This window comes from Poromitra crassiceps, assembly GCF_964638095.1.
Source record: "Poromitra crassiceps genome assembly, chromosome: 14".
NCBI lineage: Eukaryota > Metazoa > Chordata > Actinopteri > Beryciformes > Melamphaidae > Poromitra > Poromitra crassiceps.
The window spans coordinates 13,753,225-13,773,869 of NC_139633.1; the positions used below are offsets into that span (position 1 = coordinate 13,753,225).

Sequence of the window (20,645 nt, forward strand, 5' to 3'; positions counted from 1 at the left end):
GTCTCTGATGGTTTGGAACAGTTAGTCATAGTGAACAGTTAGCCATAGTGAACAGTCTCTGATCATCTCACGTGAAAACCACTAATTAGTGATCACAACTAACCCAAGGATGGATTTTAAATACAGAGGGCCGAGGGTGCTTCCTGAAGAGTTAAACAGAGTGCTTTCATTTCCTGTCCTGAACAGTTAAACATAGTGCTTTCATATCCTGAAGAGTTAAACAGAGTGGCTTTAAAGCAACTACGAGCAAGATTTTCGATTGTTATTAAACAGTATAATTATAATATTGATGCATCACATCTTACCTATAATAGTAGCTGAGACCAAAGCCGTGTGAATCGGAGATTGCTCTCTTGATGATTATAGAGTCTGTGTCTGTCTGCCGGATAAACCCGGAAGTGAAACGAAACGGTTTACGGCAGCTGCCTGCCTTCAACCGTTTCGCTCTGCCTAGCAACAGACCATAAACACGGAGAACGCATGCATCTCTCGTTATATTCTAACAGTTTGTTTGGAAGTTATTTTGTTATTTTGTGGTTATGGCCGAAGTGGCTGCCGCAAACCGTTTCATATCTCTTCCTGATCTGCCCCTGCCGCAGACAGACTAATCATCAAGACAACACTGGCCGATTCACTCGGGGTTCAAGCGAGACTACTTGGCGTTGGTCTCGTCTACTATTAGAGGTAAGATGTGAGGCATCGATATTAAATTTAGACTGTTTAATAACAATCGAAAATCTTGCTCGTAGCTGCTTTAAGTACTGAAATCAAACAAAATGGTGACAATGGAGAACAGCAGCATCAAGTGAAAGCAACAAAATTGGGACAAATTGTTAGTGGTCATTTTTCCAGGTATGGATTTACAGCTCGGTTTGGTTTTGACTCTGAATTATGAAGCATTTTATCATTTTGCAATTGGTGTGCTCATTTCTGAAACTGTTCTTGCATATGAACAGGAAAAAAGTACAGTACAACTCAGGTTAATTTTGTAAACTATTGTCAAACATATTTTATGCCTCGTCTTGAGTACATCTCTAATGTGCAGGACTGTACTGTACCTCAAAGATGGCAGGCTATGTATTGGCCATTCTTTGTGGGATAGCAGAATTTTCATCCATAGTCAGGAATGACAGTCGGGTTAATACATGTCTGTAAAAGTGTCCCGCTGTGTGTGAATAGAGAAACATCTCTGAGGAGAGACGGAGACAGACAGTGGGCTCTGTGTGAGCTGAACTCCTAATATGGAGACGGGGAGAATGAGGACAACTGAAAAAAGATAAGGACCTCGATGGAGAGGAGGGGAGAGAAAGGAGAGGAGAAAAATATGCAGAGAAAAGAGAATGAGAAGAAAGTAAAATGGAGACCCAACCACTCCAGCTTATTCAAAATGCTGCAGCCCGTCTAGTGTTCAACCTCCCAAAATTCTCCCACATCACCCCCCTTTTCCATGAACTTCACTGGCTTCCCATCGCTGCACGGATCAAATTCAAAACACTTGTTCTGGCCTACTCATCAGTTCACCTCACAGCCCCTTCATACCTACAACCTATGGTCAAGTTCCAGAGCCCTCATCGCGCACTCCGACCCTCCACTAGCTCAGGACGCCTTGCCCCTCCCCCCCCCACGTGGTTTTAACAGCTCCCGATCACGACTTTTTCCCTATCTTGCACCTAAATGGTGGAACGAGCTCCCCCCTTCAATAAGAACGGCCGAATCACTACCCATTTTCAAAAAACAGTTAAAAACCCATCTTTTCAGTCTTCATGTTGCCCCCCTGTAAACCCTCTCTAGCTCCTATGCTCTATTGTTTGTAAATTTGTTTTAATTTAAATTGTTGTTTATACATTTGTTCGCTAAAACTGTTATGTAATTTTCTTATTGATGTACTGTGTTATAATTCTGGTGTATGTCGCTTTGGATAAAGGCGTCTGCTAAATATCAATAAAGTAAAGTAAAGTAAAGTAAAGGAGAGGGGAGGGGAGGGGAGAAGAGAGGAGAGGAGAGGAGAGGGGAGGAGAGGAGAGGAGAGGAGAGGAGAAGAGAGGAGGGGAGGGGAGAGGAGGTGAAGGGAGAAGAGAGGAGGTGAAGGGAGAGGAGGGGAGAGGAGAAGAGAAGAGAGGAGAGGGGCTCGCCACAGAGAGACCCACCATCGCTCTGCTTCCGAAGAGTTATTTTTTTGTCCCATCATGGTCTCAACTGTGATTCAGAGTCATCAATTCACAATGAAATCAATTCACAATTAAATCAAGAAAATCCCAAGAGGCACTGCGGTATGAATGAGTCACTGAATTCATGATGAGAGTTGTTTCAGGTGCAGGTTAGGGGTGATTTATTATTTAAAACACACTCACTCTCTCTGTCCTTTTCTCACAACACACACACAACACACACACACACACACACACACACACACACACACACACACACACACACCACACACACACACACACACACACACACACACACACACACACACACACACACAGTGTAACGTTAGGTCAGTGGGAAGAGTTAGTAGGGAAGGTGGGGGCGTCCAGACACTCCGCCCCTTTCAGAGCAGTAATAGTGGGTCTCTCTGAAGCCGGGAGGAGGAGAGGAAGAGGAGGAGGAGAGGAAGGAGGAGGACTTTCTACCGCCCTACAGGGAGAAAGACAGAGAGAGAGAGAGAAACATGGAGGGGGCAAGGGGGAGAGAGAGAGAGATCAGAAATGAGGGAAGGAGGGAGAGAGAGGAGGAAGAAGGGGGGACAGAGGGAAAGAAACAGGGAAAAGGTGAAATGGTCAGTGAGAAGAAGGACATCAGGATGGATGGATGGATGGATGATGGATAGATGAACAGGTAGTTGAACAAAGGGTAAAGAAGAGTCTGAAATCACAGATTGAGGCCCCATGCAATATGTAAGCAGAGCAGCTATTTCTATTCATGAACAGTCGATCTCCGATATTAGCTGTACATTTTTCCATCTCTGGTCATGAATCATTTCAAACAAAACTAAACTATCAGGTATAATCTAAGGGTGCGATCACACCTCCGGTTCGCTTTCATTGGCCTGCACCAAAGTGGAAAAGTTGACTTTTGGTGCATATCGACCGCATAGCAACGCAACGCATCGCCTCTACTCTACTCCTCCGTTTGACCCGCTTGGAACCAGCGTCTGAGTACGTCTCGGTACTCAGCTCGGTACTTGCCCAGGGGAAAAAGGCGAGTCGAGTCGAGCCGGTACCAGTGGTCGAAATGCGGCATTTGTTGCATTTTTAAACAAACCAATCCGTTTAAAGTCTCTGTAACCTTAGCTTTGGATTTGGTTGTGCTCAAACATGAGTAACTACTGACTATGAGATGTCAACATCTCTCTCTCTCTACGCCACATGTTGTGGTGTCACTTCCTGTAGTTGGTTAGCATTCTGTTCTCACTCCTCACAAACATAGACAGAAATGATTTAAAATCTCACCTTTGGTTATTCTTATTTTGTTCTTGCTACACTTCCATAGAAAACTTAATTTTATGTCACAGTGCAAACTGTGGCTCCGATTGCTGTTATGTGAATAGGCAATTCCCGGCGTTAGGTGATGTGACTAGGAAGAGCCTATCATTTTATGACTAGGGAAACCCGGTTTTTAAGTGACTAGGGTAAACATGTATACTTTACATGGGCTGTGTTAAGAGTGAAGGAATGAACGGTGCTTGCTTTAAACATGCTTAAGGGTTCTACTCACACTGCTGGCTGGGGTCAGACTCCGTCGTGGTCATCTTAACGTAATTGGTGGGGAAAAGGCCGGTGACCCCGTTCATCTCTCCTTTCCACCAATCAGGATTGTTCTTGTCGAGGACGTTGATCAGCTGACCTTTCGAGAAGCTCATCTCGTCCTCGTTGGCGGCCGAGTAGTCGTACATGGCGATCACCTGACAGACTGAGAGCAGAGACACACTGATGGATGGATGCTGTGTGTGTGTGTGTGTGTGTGTGTGTGTGTGTGTGTGTGTGTGTGTGTGTGTGTGTGTGTGTGTGTGTGTACACACAGAACATGTAGTTATACACATACTTATGCTTAGTACAGATCATTATTAATATTGGTCCCAGAATAAGCCCAGCTAGATTTTCCTGTCTCTACCAGCATGTTTCTGTTTTTGCCACGCTATCCCAGTATGCTGGCAGTGTGGGCTATAGCAGGCAAATTCAGGTGATTTGCAAGAGTACTTATTGGGGGACTCTTTATCACATGGCCTCTAGAGGGCGGCATTGACTGAGTCTTGACTGAGAGATGACTTGCCCAACTAACACACATACATACACACACACATACAGTACCCCCCTCGGTGGCAACACGCAGCGTGGGCTTGTAAAAGATCTGTGCTTGTTTAAATCTGTGCAATTATAAAAAATAAATGTGCAAAGTGTCTTGTTTTGTAAAATATGTACAGGTTTAAGTCCAGACGATGACGTGCTATAAAACAAAGTCTTTATTTGGTGAACCGGAGGCATGCAGGATGACTGTCTTACAGGGGGGCAAACTTCACACAAACTCAAAGTACGCTGAATATTACACAAACAGGGGTGTGTGTGTGTGTGTGTTTGTGTGTGTTACCTGGTTGGGGTGCAGGTGTAGACTTGCCACTGTTGGATCCCAGTACTTTCACATGAGTGGCAGGGAACCAGCCCTTCTGACGCTTTTTACCACGGGCCTAAGGACAGAATACACACACACACACACACACACACACACACACACACACACACACCATTTGAAATAATGTCTTCTCACAAATCCTTGTGATAATAATAAAACCTGAATCAGGGACACACTCTGTTTTCACCTATACTTCTGAGGACTTGCGAGTTGAAGAAACACTGACCTGCAGCTCTCCGAGCCACCAGCCAGTGGCGCTCCTGCTGAGGATGAGGATGAGCTGGCCAGGGCCCAGGCTCAGCTGCTCCGGCCCAGTAGAGGTGTAGACACTCGTCACCTGGGCGATCTCTATGCAGACACATACACAAATACAACCCTGAACTGCTGCACTTGCAAAATACACAAACATAAATTGTTGTGTGTGTGTGTGTGTGTGTGTGTGTGTGTGTGTGTGTGTGTGTGTGTGTGTGTGTGTGTGTGAGAGAGAGAGAGAGAGAGAGAGTGAGTGAGTGTGTGTGAGACAGAACGCGCTCACCTGGCTTCTTCCTGCCAGATATGCTGGATGTCTAAAACAACACAAAGTATGGCTATTAGTTATTTTAATGGCACTTAATATAGCTCTGTTATAAACCTTGAAGAATATCACACACACACACACACACACACACACACACACACACACACACACACACACACACACACACACACACACACACACACACACACACACACACACACACACACACACACAGTCAGTATTCGGGTTTCCATCCACATTTTTTGATGCGGAATTTCAATTTGCACATAAATAAACTGAGTGGAAACGCTGCCTAATTCGCAAAAAGGTTTTCAGTTTTCACGCTTGAGGGAGGCGGCAAAGTCGGGTGTATCGATAAAAGGAAAATGCGAAGCGTGCGGTGGAAACAGTTTAAGCGATATTCCGTTGTCTCTCCATTCAAAAACAACACAGTTTGCCTTGATCACTGCAGAACATGACATGCCGTGTGTAACCTCCACACAATAGGGCTACACACGGTAAATCATGGTACTGTACGCGCAGCACAATACCCGCCGTGGTAAACAGAAGAAGACTGGGATATTAACTTTAAGGCGACTCACTTCTAGACTTGAATGAAATTGTATTCACTTACTATCTGCTTCGTGGATTACCATTTTACAATTTCGGAGCCGAAATTGTAACATAGTTGGTCCACAAACGTTGCTATTTTACAATTTTTTTGGAGATCGGGTTGGGATTTTAATGTTAGTTTGCCGATACGCACCTGGTAATCCAGAAATGGCGTTATGGTACCTTTGTCTACTTGTAGATCATCAAGAAACTTTAAATGAATAACGTTAGATGTGTTTAACAGAGCTGTATATCGGGTCTAGCAGCTGATCAGCAGCTCAGACAGCCTCAAACACGAGGTGATTGACAGCTCTATAATTCGCAAAATAGCAGTGGATGGAAACGCGCATTGTTTCGCATTTTATTTTGCCGACTTTCTGAAAATGCGATTAAGAGTTGCGATACATTTGGATGGAAACCCAGCTAGTGTGTGTGTGTTGCAGATTCTTACGTCGCTCTCTTTGGGTTTGACGTAGTTGCTGGGGAACACTCCTGTGCAGTTGCCTATAGATCCGGTCCACCACTCTCCCTCTCTCTGGCTCACCAGGATCACATCTCCTTGGCTGAAGGTCAGATCGCCCGGCTCTGGAGACTCGTAGGTGTACAGCGCCACGTATTCTGTGACAAATGACCAAAACACACATGAACTCAGCAACACAAATACACACCGGTGACAAGCGGGTTAGAGCGGGGAGAACGTCTTACTGTACCTTCCATCTGCTGGCCGTCGATGGAGTCTGAATCAGGAGGGGAGTTTGTCGGGCTGGAAACACACGTACAATTAACACATTTATTCATTTCAACCTTTCTATGATATACCGTGACTTCTATTTGAACTCACTTCTGTGGCCTAAATACTTAGCATAGTTACTACACCTGCACACACACACAACACACACACACACACACACAGTAAAGTGACACATGCCATGTGACTGGGATGTTTTCACTGATAACCCTGTGATAACAAGCACCTTGTCAACCACAAAATATGTTGGCAAGGGAAGGGGACAAGTATGTGCTACAGTATTCACCTTATGTAGCCCCGCCCCCTTGACCCAGTTGTGTTATGACTTCCTGTTCAAAACACCGTCTGTTTTACCTGCTCACTAGTACTGTACTGTCACAGGAAGTGTAAACACAATAGAGACAGTCCGCATGTCTGGGAACGCCCACAGAATGTTAAAACGGCTGGCGCTCGAGTGGGGTAAAACCGCCCATATATCTCATGGGCTGACTCACCAAAAGATGCTGCTGCGGCTCTAAACTACATGTTTGGGGGTTCTAGAGCAGAACACAAGACGTCTGCTCAGATGTGCGTTTACTGCGGTGGTTAAATCCCCGAACGTGTCTGCCTGGGCTGGGCTATCAGCTAAATTCTAACTTTGCTGAATGGATAGAATGGGGGTTTTTACCCCACCCTGACCACGCCCCCAGCCAGGCTGAGCCAGCTAAACCAGCGTCTATGACGAGACGTGGCCTCAACCTATAGGAAGTAACTGGCTGACCCGTGTTGGAACATAAGGTGATATGTGCTTATTAGTATATGTGCTTATGTGTGTGCCAATATTGAAAACCACAACTAGATTTTGACATACTAGTGTGTGGCAAACATTAATGGCTCAAGCTCGCATCTGTTCCCCCACGCATGTGTTAATGCGTGTGGCCATATAGAGGCAAAGTGAACGTCACTTCCTGCTTCAGCACTGTACCAGAGATTTACATCCGCCATTTATTTTCCCATAGACATTTCGTAAAATGCTTATAAAAATAGTTTTACTTGGTCAAACCAAACGGTTCAGCTATATTTAGAATCGGGAGAGACCATAGAACATTTCACTCGGACCAAAACTAAAGAAAACAACATCGAAAAAATATTTTCTTTAAACCCGTTACGTTTTGGTCTGAGTGAAATGTTATGCGATTACAGATCTCTCCTGTTTCTAAATATATCTGTACCGTTTGGTTTGAACAAGTAAAACAATTTTTATAAGCATTTTACGAAATGTCTATGGGAAAATAAATGGCGGATGAAAATCTCTGGTACAGTGCTGAAGCAGGAAGTGACGTTCACTTTGGCTCTCTATACTCGTTCCATGTACAGTATGCGTATATTTACTCAATGTTAAAGCAAGCTGACCTCATCAACATATTCAAATGTCTAAGCCCATACATACTGGGGGGGGTGCTAGCATACTGACAGAGTAGCAACGATGAAGTAATAACAATGATGTCACGTTTTGTTGACCTGTAACAGCAGTGCCCCCCCCCCCTTGGGTCAATCAGTGTAACGAAAAGCTTACTCTGCACTCTCGTCTTCCCCCAGCAGGGTGACATATGTCTTGGGGAACCAGCCCTGTGCACCGTTCAGCTCGCCCAGCCACCAGCTGTCCTGCTGCTCCAGCACACGGATCACATCGTCCTTACTGAAGTTCAGATGGCTGTCTGTCTTGGCCGTCCAGGAGCACAGCGCCTGGGCCAGCAGGTTGCCAACCACCTGCACACACAGACAGAGACAGTATGTTACTGACATTAAAGTGCTGGGCTGCCTTCTCTGTCCAGGCAGCACAAGTTACACTGACAACTAGAAAGTATTAGCGGAAAGACTGTACAGTAGGGCTGCAACTTACGATTATTTTCATCATCGATTCATCTGACGATTATTTTCTCGATTAGTCGATTAGTTGTTTTGTCTATAAAATGTCCGAAAATGGTAGCAAATGTCGATTAGAGTTTCCCAAAGCCCAAGATGACGCCCTCAAATGTCTTGTTTTGTCCACAACTCAAAGATAATATCAGTTTACTGTCATACAGGAGTAAAGAAACCAGAAAATATTCACATTTAAGAAGCTGGAATCAGAGAATTTAGACCTTTTCTCTTCAAATTGTACTCAAAACGCTTAATCGATTATCAAAATAGTTGTCGATTGACTAATCGATTAATCGTTGCAGCTCTACTGCACAGTGCATGCACAGCCGGGTCATATTGTGGTAATTGTTGTAGGCACACACATACAGTAGGTTAAATCAGACATCGCCCTCTGCCTGCAGTAACAGGGTCATGCCACACGTGGCTGATGCTCTCTGACCTCTCTCTCCACCACTCTTAGACAAAACATGTTGTGTGCCTTGTGCTCCATGTCACCCCTCCCCTCTCGCTCTGCTCTCCTCACTATAAGAGCTACGTGCAAATGTGACATCTTCACTGTATTCATATACAGTATACCTGAGATGAAGCAGTCTCCCTGTCATGCTGTTTACAGGGATATGTATGGCTAATACATTTTCAATAAGACAAACTTTCATGGACTCCTGGCATTATTATTCTAAGTTGGTCAGCGTCTAATATTGGCTTGAAATGCTCTGGTTTAAGCGCGATGAAGAATGATGTTATTGATACAAATTCCATTCACGAACTACAGGATACCTACGGTCTTTCTCTGTAGGCCATGCAGGCCATATCGGTAAGTCTGAATTTATTTATAATTCCTTCTCACCTAGAAAACCAATGGAACTTAATTTTTTATATATCCGTCATCAAAGCTGCTACCTCTGCAGTACATACTGATTAGGGCTGGGTATTAGTTCAAATTTCAAGAATCGATTTGATTCCGAATCGATTAATCCAGATTCGATTCCGATTCGATTAATTTGGTTAGTGATACTAAAACATGTTTTTTGAGCTGTAACCTGAATTACATGATTGTCCAGTTATGTAACACAGGGGTTCCCAACCTTTTTTTCGACCGGTTGTCAACTTTAATGGTTTTAGTTACACATATTTACTCACCAGGTGATGACAAAGGGTAAATAACAGCCTTTTCATCTGTCAATAAAGACACTTTCACAATTATGCACAGTGAATTGATTTCAGCCTATATCATTTCTAAAAGTAGATATTAATGATCAAACATTTCCATTTATGTAGCCTACAGTATTTATGTTTTTGTTTCAACTACAAACATAAATAAACGTCAACTTGAAACTATGTTTCAACTACCACACACAGAATATAATATTATAGCCTATGTTTATTTAAAAAAAAAAATGTAATAAGAAAAATCGATCTTTCGACATATGAATCGATATCAAAGGATTAAAATAAAAATCGATTTAAAAACGGAGAATCGATTTTTTTAACCCAGCCCTAGTGAGGACACCACATCTCCCGTTTCTTTCCAGACATGTCTTACCTGTCCCTGTGTCTCAGAGGGGGCGGGGTTTGGAGAGTGGGTTGGCGTGAAGGCAGACTTCGTCCCCGCTGCTTTGGCGCCATCAAGGTTATTATGGGATGAGGTGGGGTTAGAAAGCTGTGGTTTGAGGGCCAGTTTGGGAGCGATAGCAGCAGTAGCAGCAGTGTTGTTAGCCGGGCCCGACGTGGCCATTCTCTCCACGTAGCTCTCTGGGAACCAGCCCATCTTCCCCTGTCTGCTCCCATATAACCAGCCCTGCTCCCTCTCCATGGTCTCATCAACCTGCCAGGAGGAGAAGGAAGGTTTGAGAGCCAGGACAAAGAGGAGGCAGAGGGGTTAAGAGAGAGGGAGAAGGAGGTATAGAGAGAGACAGAGGGGTTAAGAGAGGGAGAAGGAGGTATAGAGAGACACAGGGGTTAAGAGAGGGAGAAGGAGGTATAGAGAGAGACAGAGGGGTTAAGAGAGAAGGGGGTATAGAGAGAGACAGAGGGGTTAAGAGAGAGAGAGGAGGTATAGAGAGATTAATTATTAATATATAATATAATTAATTATTATTATATATAAAAATTAATTAGCCCAGAATAAAAGCCAATCCTAGCTTTTTCAATTCTTACCTCGATGAGATCATCAACGCCGAAGCTGAGTTCCTCCTGGTTTCGAGCGGTGAACGGGTAGAGCGCCCTGAAGGAACTGAGTGCTGCCGACTTCCTGTGGTGTGTGGCCCTGGGCCCCAGACCGCCTACGACAGCCAATCAGGAATGTCGGGTCAGATACAAAATCATCATAACTCCTCTAAATCAAACCTGTGTGTGTGTGTGTGTGTGTGTGTGTGTGTCTCACCCTTCCTCTCCTCCAGGCCTCTCAGCAGAGCGGTCAGTTTCTCCTGAATGTCCAACTTCCCTCCTCCTGCTGCGCTAGGCTGCTGCTGCTGCTGCCGAGACGCCTCCTCCTTTCTCCTCCTCTCCTCTTCGGCTCTCCTCTTCTCCTCTTCCTCTTCTTTCCTCTTCCTCTCCCCCTCACGCCTCCTCCTCTCCTCCTCCTCTCGCTGCTGCTGCTGCTGCTGCTTTCGCCTGTCCTCCTCCTCTCTCTTCCTCCTCTCCTCCTCCTCCTCTCGCTTCGTCCTCTCATCCTCCTCCCGCTTCCTCCTCTCCTCCTCATCTCTCTTCCTCCTGTCCTCTGCATCTCGGACGGCTGCCACCGCCGCCCTCTGCCTCCTCCTCTCCTCCTCGTCCCTTTCTCTCCTCCGCTCCTCCTCCCTCCGCTCCTCCTCCAGCCTCTTCTTCTCCTCCTCCCGTCGGCGGCGCTCCTCCTCCTCTTTCCTCCTCCTCTCCTCCTTCCTCCTCTCGTCCTCCAATGTCCTCCTCTCCTCTTCCAGCTGTCTCCTCTCCTCCTCCAGCTTCCTCCTCTCCTCGTCCTGCCTCCTCCTCTCCTCCTCCCTCAGCCGTTCCTCCTCCTCTCGCCTCCTCCGCTCCGCCTCCTCCTTGGCCCTGCGCTCTCGCTCCGCCTGCTCCTTGGCGGCCTGGAGGCGAGCCTGCACCTCCCTCTCCTCCTCCTCCCTCAGTTTGGCATCTCTCTCCTCCTGAAGCCTCTTCTGCCGCTCCTCTTCGTCCCTCTTCAGCTTCTCCTGCAACTGCCGCTCCTTTTCCTGCTTCACACGCCTGCAAGGGACAAGAAAACAGTCTGGATGAAACTCATCGCTTTTTCATCTCAAAGGTTTGTTTTGTAAATGGAAGATTGGATGTTATTCTATGATGGCACATACGGGCCATTGTAGGTCATTGTATTGTAGGGGTGTCATATTCTGAGAGAAAAACTTAAATGGGGGTCCGGGTTCCCCCCCAGGGGTCCTTGAGGGGGTTCCAGGGGGTCCCCAGCCAAAAGGGGGGTCATTTATTTCCGCTGTAATTCCATTCATAAGTAACACAATGACTATTTTGGTCATGGGTTTTATACACTTTCTGTAATAAAACATCTACTTTAAAAGCATCAATCTTATCATGGGAGACCGTGGGACAAACTCCTATCAAATGGGGGTCTGTGGTCCAATTTATGTTAGTTTAGGGGTCCTTCATGTGAAGACATTTGAGAACCACTGCTCTAGAGGTCACGGAGCCCTGGTTGAAGGCCACTGCTCTGGTTTAAAGACATTTGTTTATGGTTAAATTTGGTCTTTACTGTGATTTTATGTTTGATCTGTTGGAGATAAATAAAGATCAAATCAAATCAAATCAAAATCAAATTTTCATTATTTTCCTACAATGGCACTAATACGCTGTCGTATTATTCAGATGATATTTGATAGACTTATTGACAGACTCGACTCTCACAGGAATGCTATGGCAGCTTGGGAAATGACACATTTTATATTTATGAGCATTTTAAAGAATAAAGCGGCGACGAAAGCAGCGTACCTCTGAACTTCCTCTTCCTCCCTGCGCTTCCTCTCCTCCTCCTGTCTTCTCCTCTCCTCCTCCCTCCGCTTGTGCTCCTCCTCCTCCTGTTTTCTCCTCTCCTCCTCCCTCCTCTCCCTCTCCTCTTCCTGCTTCCTCCTCCTCTCCAGTTCGCGCCGTTTGTCCTCTTTGATGCTCCGTAGTTTCTCTAGTGCCGTCTGCTGCTTCCGCTGGCTCTCTCTCAGGTCCTGAAACACAAGACACAAAACACACCATTTGCAAAATGCTAAAAACATGCTACTAAACGAAACAATAAGTTGACGAGAAGAATGTCATAGGCCAACACACACACACACACACACACACACACACACACACACACACACACACACACACACACAGCATGCCGAAACACGATGCACGGCAAGCACACAGAAGGGACTAAACACATAGCATGTGCGAGCGTGTGAGAGAGACAGTGTTAAGAAGGTTCCAGTCAAGGTTCTCAAGGGGATGAGGGACGGTAGCGCAGTGGATAAAGCAGTTGTTGCCATTTACAAAACTGTCATCCCTTGGCGGGTAGCCAGGTCAAATCCGGCAAGCGGCACTTCGGCATCTGAAATGACGGGTGCACGTTGGAGGTTGCGTGCAAGTGACATCATCCGATGACGTGGACCTTCATGACCAATGATGTCATCACGAGCTTCCACGATGACATCATCAACGATGGCGCGCTGGCTAACTAACTAATAATGAATCAGTGATCTCCCTACTCCTCCTATACGAGGATGCAATGCAATACGCAGCAATGAAGTCAGATCAGCCCAGGCGGGGTGATCCTCAGCCACCTCCGAGTGGGGGGAGCTCATACAATGAGCATCAATAAGCCGATGATGTCACAGGTGTGACATCATCAATGATGTCAAATCGGCTTCTTAACAGAGCATGTCTGTCTCTCTCGCTCAGATAAAGGGTAAAGTAAAAAAAGAGAACGGTAAAAGGAGAGAAATACAAACGGAGATGATAGGGCAGCACAGAAAGGAGAGTGTAAAGAATGGAGAAATAAATGAATAAACAAGCAGCGCAATGAACGGGCAGGAGGAAAAGAGCCGATGAGAGAAGAGAGGTGATGAGAAGAACAACATAGGAAACTAGGCAGGAAAACCTTCAGAAGGTAGAAGAGGTTACGGAGGCAGGCCAGCAGACAGAGGACAGCCTGGAGCATAGAGTCCTCAGCATCCACAGGCTGTGAAGAGGGAGGGAGAGAGGGAGCGAGGGATGGAGGAAGGGTCAAAGGGCAGAGAGTGGGAAGGACGGAAGGAAGGAGGAGAAGGAAGAGGCAGATCCAGCAGAGATTTTCCAAGAGGAAGAAGAGGAGAGGGATGGAAGGTTAAAGATGGTGATGAAGGGATGCAGGCGGGATTGGAAGGCAAGGAAGAGGGGCATGATGGGAAGGAACAACAGAGGGATTAGTTAAGAAGAGGGGGGTTTTGGCATAGAGAGGCAGAGCAGCAGTAGTAGGATATCTGCTTGGCATCGTGCACACTCCATAGATTTGTTTTAAAAAGAGTTCATTCAGGTCCTTAAACCCATCGAGTCGTCCACACTTCCATGGGTTGTGGTCATGTTAAACCTGGGCTGGTGTTAAACCTGGGCTGGTGTTAAACCTGGGCTGGTGTTAAACCTGGGCTGGTGTTAAACCTGGGCTGGTGTTAAACCTGGGCTGGTGTTAAACCTGGGCTGGTGTTAAACCTGGGCTGGTGTTAGACCTGGGCTGGTGTTAGAACTGGCTCAAAAACCACTGCAGGCAAAGCTTAGCGCTGCTAGATTAGAAAAACACTACAGGAAAGACAGGACATGTGTGCGGATCTGTTTGGGGAATCACACTTCTAGTGCATACCTAGCCTGGGTAAACCCAGCCTCCACGTGACCTCTATCTATGTGCTATCAGACTGATAGCACATAGATAGAGGTCACGTGGAGGCTGGGTTTACCCAGGCTAGTGCATACCTACTAGCATGGCAAAGCAAAGCCTCAGGTAGGCCTGATAATCCATTTTGTGTCCCTACTGAACCCCAACTTGCTCCTGATGGTGTGCCAGCACCCTGCGTGGTAGCCTGCTGCCATCAGTGCATGCATGGGTGAATGTACCTACTGATTGTAAAGCGCTTTGGATAAAAGCGCTATATAAATGCAGGCCATTTTACCATATATATATATATATATATATATATATATATATATATATATATATATATATATATATATATATATAATGTCAGAGGATCCCCAAGGCAGCTAAAGTGTGAGGAATGGCTATGGGTGTGTGTCTGCTAATAACTGATGAGGTGAGCATTCCCCTTCAACTACCATCAGTGCCCTTGAGCAAGGCTCTCAACCCCCCCAGCTGCTGCAGTGGAGCCACCAGTTAGTTGCACACTGTGGCTGCACTGGGCAGCTCCCGGTGTGAATGTGGGGGCACTGCTGAGAGAGAGCATACACGCTCAGTTGATAGGCTATATCATGATAGGCTAAATGTAAATATTCTATGTGAAATATTGCTTTCACAGATACTATGTTATTCTGTTGTATGTCAGAATAACTTTGTATTTCATACCTGTATATCTTTATTATACTGGTCCATCTCAGCCAGTTTAGCAGAAGTCTCTCTCTCCAGAGTTTCCAGTTGTTCCCGTAATTTCCGACAGGCTCCGCTCTTCTCTGTAACGGTGCGCTTCATGGTGGCCATGGTCGACACTGCAGACAGGAAACGTGTTTACAATTCAGATATTTTTATGCATTTCCTGTGTATATGGTAAATGGTCAATGGCCTGCATTTATATAGCGCTTTTATCCAAAGCGCTTTACAATCAGTAGGTAGATTCATTCAGTTCTACTCATATATTTCCTCATTTGCTATGCTCTTGTACAGGGGTGCCCAAACTTTTTTAGGATGAGAGCTACTTAAAAAGAATATCCTTGTTCCTCCAGGTACATATTTAGCACATTTTAACAGTATTATATTATCTATTTAACATGATTTAATCATGTTATATAATACTGCAGATAGCTATACACGAGTGGGGTTTAGTTTATGCATTAAAAATAAAATAAATAAAAAAGAATTACATTTTGGATTTCTTTGGCGAGGTACTTATTGTTGGTCCGAGATTTACCGGTAGATCACATCTACCTATTGGGCACTGCTGCTCTTGTACATTCTATTCTATTTTTACTTTGTGGTATCATATTACTACTTACAGATGCAACAACCTAATTTGCCCACAGAGAACATTCAAGTTTCATCATATCTTATCTAAACATCCATCCATACATCTGTCCATCCTTACTAACCTGGCAGGTTATTTAGAGCCGTGTTTTGGAGTTTCTCATGAAGTCTCCTCTGTTCTGGAGTGAGCTGGGACAACTTCCTCTGGAACTCCTGACCCGGAGGAAATGCATCATCAGGAAGAAAACATGCGTCACCAGAGGGGAACAAGACAGAATGAATCATACGAGAGGAAACAATGATTTGGGGAAAAAATAAATTCACACTCTCTCAGCAAAGGCCAAAACAAATGCTTTACTAATCATAGCTACTTTGCCAAAGTAAACCGTGTCATGAAAGCACTTGAACAAACCATAGCAGCTTCACAACCTGCTGCTCCACAAATCATCAAATCAGAGTTCCCAAATCCCCAAATTCAAGGAGCCAACATGGCATAGTTTGAGACATGGATCCAGATGAATTACTGTTGCAACACTGAGAATCTTTCAAATGAGAACTAGTAGAAGTTCACAGACAATTAAAAAGAGAGAGTCTTGAATGTGTGATTTTGATTTGATTTTGATTTTTCAAATTCACAAACTTTCAAGGATTTCAAGGACCCATGGGGATCCTGCCAAATGAAGTGTTGCAGAATGCTCTGCAACATTTTTATTCCCTCCAGAACCTTTCTCTGACATAGAAAGGTTCTGGAGGGGCTAGTTTTCATGCATGCATGCTTGCTGACAAACTAGCATGACATGGTTCTGATGCCTTAAGGCCTAAACAGACTCGTCCGTCAGAGCCTCACCCCGCCCTATGACGGCGGGTGGAGCGCCGTCATACGGGGAGGGGGCGCCGTCGGCTGATGGGGGCTGCTAGAAAATGTGACTCAGCGGCGACGATACGTGCGTGACGTCAGCAGTCCTTACCGTCCTCATCGTCGTAAAGTCGTCTTCGAAGCATGATGTTAGATTATAACGAACTAGTTGTGTGGCTTAGCCTTCCCAAATGTTGAGGGTCGTTTTTTAGAATTTAATACATAGAATTGGGAACGTTACATTCAATTTCATTCAGACCGCCTTGCACTCAATCGCCGCCATTTTCCAGGAGGGAGGGTGTAGTGACGTCCTAGCGTGTAGGGCTCGCTGGCGCCGGCAGACGGCGAGACGGCTCCAATTCGAGGTGGACGGACGAGTCTGTTTAGGCCTTTAGGTCTTCTAGGTTCATATGACATATTCACTCTAGCTTTAGAAATGCATGCACGCGCGCGCACACACACACACACACACACACACACACACACACACACACACACACACACACACACACACACACACCTCCAGCTGTCTCTGCAGGTTGTCAATGTCCTGTCGGCGTGTCTCTCTCCTTTGATGGGTCAGATCCACCTCTGTCTTCTGGACCTTCTTCTTGCTCTGGGTGTCACGCAGTCGGTCTGAGATTTGACGATGCTTGTTACCCTGAGGGAGGGAGGGGAAGGGAGGGAGGGAGGGGAAGGGAGGGAGGGAGGGAGGGAGAGGGAAAGTAGAGGGGAGGAAGACAATGAGGTCAGATGGAGACAAAGACAAAATAGTGTTTCACGCATCAATTTGTCTTATCCCACTTGAACTCACACTCTCTTTGATGTGTTTGTGTGTGTGTGTGTGTGTGTGTGTGTGTGTGTGTCGAGGGTCATAGGTCAGACAGCGCGTCTACGTGTTACTGAAAGTGTCTTGTTGCCGCTCACCACCGCCTCCAGCTCCATCTCCAGACTCCTCTTCCTGGCTTTCAGTCTGATGATGTCATCCTGCTCCTGCTCGCGCTTGATCTGCAGCTCCCCGCGCCTCCTCCTCTCCCACTCCTCCTTCCTCTGACGCTCCAGCTCCCGCTGCGCCGCCTGGAACACACACACACGCACATTTTTCAAAATGTCAATAAACCTTTATGGCATATCATTACAACACAACAATACTGGTGTTGACAGTAATAGAAGGTGCCAAATCATTGAAAACAATAAGCATTTTGCTTTTAGGAGCATCGTGCCAGCGTGCGTCGCTGTTCCAAAACGTGTCAACGTGTGTCGTTGCCTGGGAATAATACAACTGTTCGCATCGCATCCCATAATAGGATGATGATACTTGGGATGCCATTGCCAACATAGATGTGAACAGGTTAGCTAAAAGTTTAGCGTTGCCAGCGAGGGCCCCCACCGTTGCGTAATTTGTGCACAGACCAAATTCGTCCAGAGAGCCGTGACCTCGCGACTCACCTCCTTTCTCTCGATCTCCCTCTGTCGCTCTTCCTCTTTCTGTCTCTCCAGCTCTCTCTGCCGCTCCAGCCTCCTCTCCTCATCCTTCCTCCTCCTCTCCTCTGCCTCCCGGGCCTCCCTCTCTCTCTTCTCCCGCTCCTCTCTCTCCTTCTGAGCGCGGCGCTCCTCCTCCCTCCTCTGCGTCTCCAGGAGCGCCTGCCGTCTTTTCTCCAGCTCGGCGTTCCCTCGCTCCAGGTTGGCTTTGAATTTATCCTCAAACGTCACTGAAGATGGACAAAGAAGACATTTGATTATGTCTCTGCTAGTTTTTAGTGGCAGTAGATTAGATAGATAGATAGATAGATAGATAGATAGATAGATAGATAGATAGATAGATAGATAGATAGATAGATAGATACATAGATAGATAGATACTTTAAATTCTGGTGCACAGTAGAAGCTACTGTGTGTACGTTACAGGATAGAAAGGTACAATATAATAATACAAAATGATAAAACAAGGTAAGAGATTAAAACATATAGGACTAAACAGAACATAAGGAGCATCTCCGGCAGAGACTGAAAAGGCGCCTGTGCTTCCTTGTGCCAGATGATCGTTGGTAGGCTGAGCGTAGGAAGTGTTATGGAGAGCTTTGTTGCATATTTGCAGCAAGTTAGGTCTTAAGTTTGATAAAAAGGAGATTTGGCATGGTGCCCACAGTTAAACCTGGCCAAACTCTCTCTCTCTCTCTACATCTTTGATGGTAATAATTGATGGTACAGACTGTTGGTCTTGGCCTTCTGTGGAGGTTCTATGTCCAAGTCATCAATCAGAGCAGCATAGACAGAAGAGCTGGATCCATTTACTGCACCCCTGGAATACACATGACACATAATACAATACACAAATAAATTTAGCACATACCTGTATATATTTATTATATTTCATTTGCTTAAATGTTCCCAACACTTGTATCAAAATGACATTTCGTCGCGTGTTATGGTCACATGTGTGCGTTTGTGTGTTCATGTACCTCTGTGAGGGCGGCACCAGTTCAGTTGGCAGTGTTAGCGGTAGCGGTTGTCCAGTCTTGGCCATGTCCACCAGGTGCATGGCCAGGATGAACTCCTCAGCTTTCAGCTTGCCATCCTTATCCACATCAGCTAGAGTCCTGGAGAGGAGAGGAGAGGAGACCAGTCACTTTTAAGAAGCCTAAACAGTGCCTTTTTCTGACTGACTTTTTCCAATTTTAAGCAGATTTAAAGTGGATTTTTTTTTATTGCGACTGCAAACGATAATGTTAGTAAAGGTTACCTACGTTGAAATTTGGTCCGGTAAGTACCGGTTGTCACACACACACACACACACACACACACACACACACACACACACACACACACACACACACACGTGAAATAAATCTCACCAGATGGAGGCCAGCTGTGTCTGAGTCAGCATGGTGGCTGCCATGGCACCTCTCACCTGCAGGCCTGAAAACAAATGTGACAATGAATGTGTAGCATAGGTGTGTGTGGGTGTGGTGGAGTCGAAAGGTAAGGTGTGTGTGTGTGTGTGTGTGTGTGTGTGTGTGTGTGTGTGTGTGTGTGTGTGTGTGTGTGTGTGTGTGTGTGTGTGTGTGTGTGTGTGTGTGTGTGTGTGTGTGTGTGTGTGTGTGTGCGTGTGTGCGTGTGTGGAAAGGGTGAAAAGGCACATACCGGTAATGTCAGAGAAGAACAGTAAGCAGTGTTTCCCCTACCATTCTACAGGCCTGGTGGGCCCGACGCCCCCGCCAGGCGAGGAAAAAAAAAAATATATATATATATATATACATATTTTCCTGCTCTCCCCAAAATGTCAATAAACCTTTATGGCATATTATTACAATACAACAATACTAGTGTTGACAGTAATAGAAGATGCCAAATCATTCAAAACAATAAGCATTGTGCTTGTAGGAGCATCGTGCCAGCGTGCGGCGATGTTCCAAAACGTGTCAACGTCTGTCGTTACATATCAGAACATTCAAGCACTTTGCTAACATTACTTTCAACTTGCCTGTCTTCTTAATGTTGACAATGAATCTCCAGTAGACCTACAGTACTTCTTCTTGTTTTACTGGTAACTATTTACCAAAGATACATGTTGTTACTGTTTGTCACGTTTTGTCCCCTCCCCTGTCTCTAATAGACACTTTTGAAAATCTAACGTTATAGGGCAAAACATTATTTCAGAAAATAATAATAATGAATAAATATAAAGAAGTTGGATTTAACCCCAAAACGACCTATATTCTAGTGACCTTGAGGAGTAAACATCAAATAATGAGATGTCAAACTAATGTGACATATACATGTACAGCTTATAATGAGAAATACTTTTTTGGAGGTAGAATCTGCGATGACGCACCAGAAACACTGGATTTGACCCCAAAATGACCTTTATGCTAACTTTGAGGGGTAAACTTGACCTCAAATAATTGAAATAACATCAGAATCAGATTCTATGACCCAGAAAACCCATAAAAAGTGGTAATTTATGATTCTAACCCTTTTTGTTTTTTTGGGTGGTGGCCAAATTGGATTTTGCAAATACGGCGGCCCCGTGGGGCGCCTATCTTGGCACCCGGTAAGTATGGTATGGACAACATCTGTGACAAATTTGGTGCTTTTGGAAGAATCTGAACCAAAATATTCCCAAGGCCCCCCACTAATAATAGTATGATGATACTTGGGATGCCATTGCGAACATAGATGCGAACAGGTTAGCTAAAAGTTTAGCGTCGCCAGCGAG

At 45.4% G+C, this 20,645-nt stretch overlaps 1 protein-coding gene across 1 annotated transcript in view; it reads right to left on the reverse strand.

Moving 5' to 3' along the window:
• Nucleotides 1-20,645, reverse strand: part of itsn2b (intersectin 2b) — a gene marked incomplete at its 5' end in the record, with an annotated part of 42,221 nt that overhangs the window by 14,850 nt on the left and 6,726 nt on the right. Inside the window, 20 exons of the mRNA XM_083650619.1 lie at nt 3,718-3,912; nt 4,588-4,684; nt 4,856-4,977; nt 5,165-5,195; nt 6,210-6,376; nt 6,469-6,521; nt 8,062-8,255; nt 9,952-10,233; nt 10,566-10,690; nt 10,792-11,609; nt 12,363-12,448; nt 12,491-12,589; nt 14,959-15,098; nt 15,696-15,783; nt 16,947-17,087; nt 17,354-17,503; nt 17,876-18,138; nt 18,640-18,728; nt 18,889-19,026; nt 19,282-19,345. Of these exons, the coding sequence (XP_083506745.1) occupies nt 3,718-3,912; nt 4,588-4,684; nt 4,856-4,977; nt 5,165-5,195; nt 6,210-6,376; nt 6,469-6,521; nt 8,062-8,255; nt 9,952-10,233; nt 10,566-10,690; nt 10,792-11,609; nt 12,363-12,448; nt 12,491-12,589; nt 14,959-15,098; nt 15,696-15,783; nt 16,947-17,087; nt 17,354-17,503; nt 17,876-18,138; nt 18,640-18,728; nt 18,889-19,026; nt 19,282-19,345 (3,342 nt within the window). The remainder of the gene's footprint in view (nt 1-3,717; nt 3,913-4,587; nt 4,685-4,855; nt 4,978-5,164; nt 5,196-6,209; nt 6,377-6,468; nt 6,522-8,061; nt 8,256-9,951; nt 10,234-10,565; nt 10,691-10,791; nt 11,610-12,362; nt 12,449-12,490; nt 12,590-14,958; nt 15,099-15,695; nt 15,784-16,946; nt 17,088-17,353; nt 17,504-17,875; nt 18,139-18,639; nt 18,729-18,888; nt 19,027-19,281; nt 19,346-20,645) is intronic.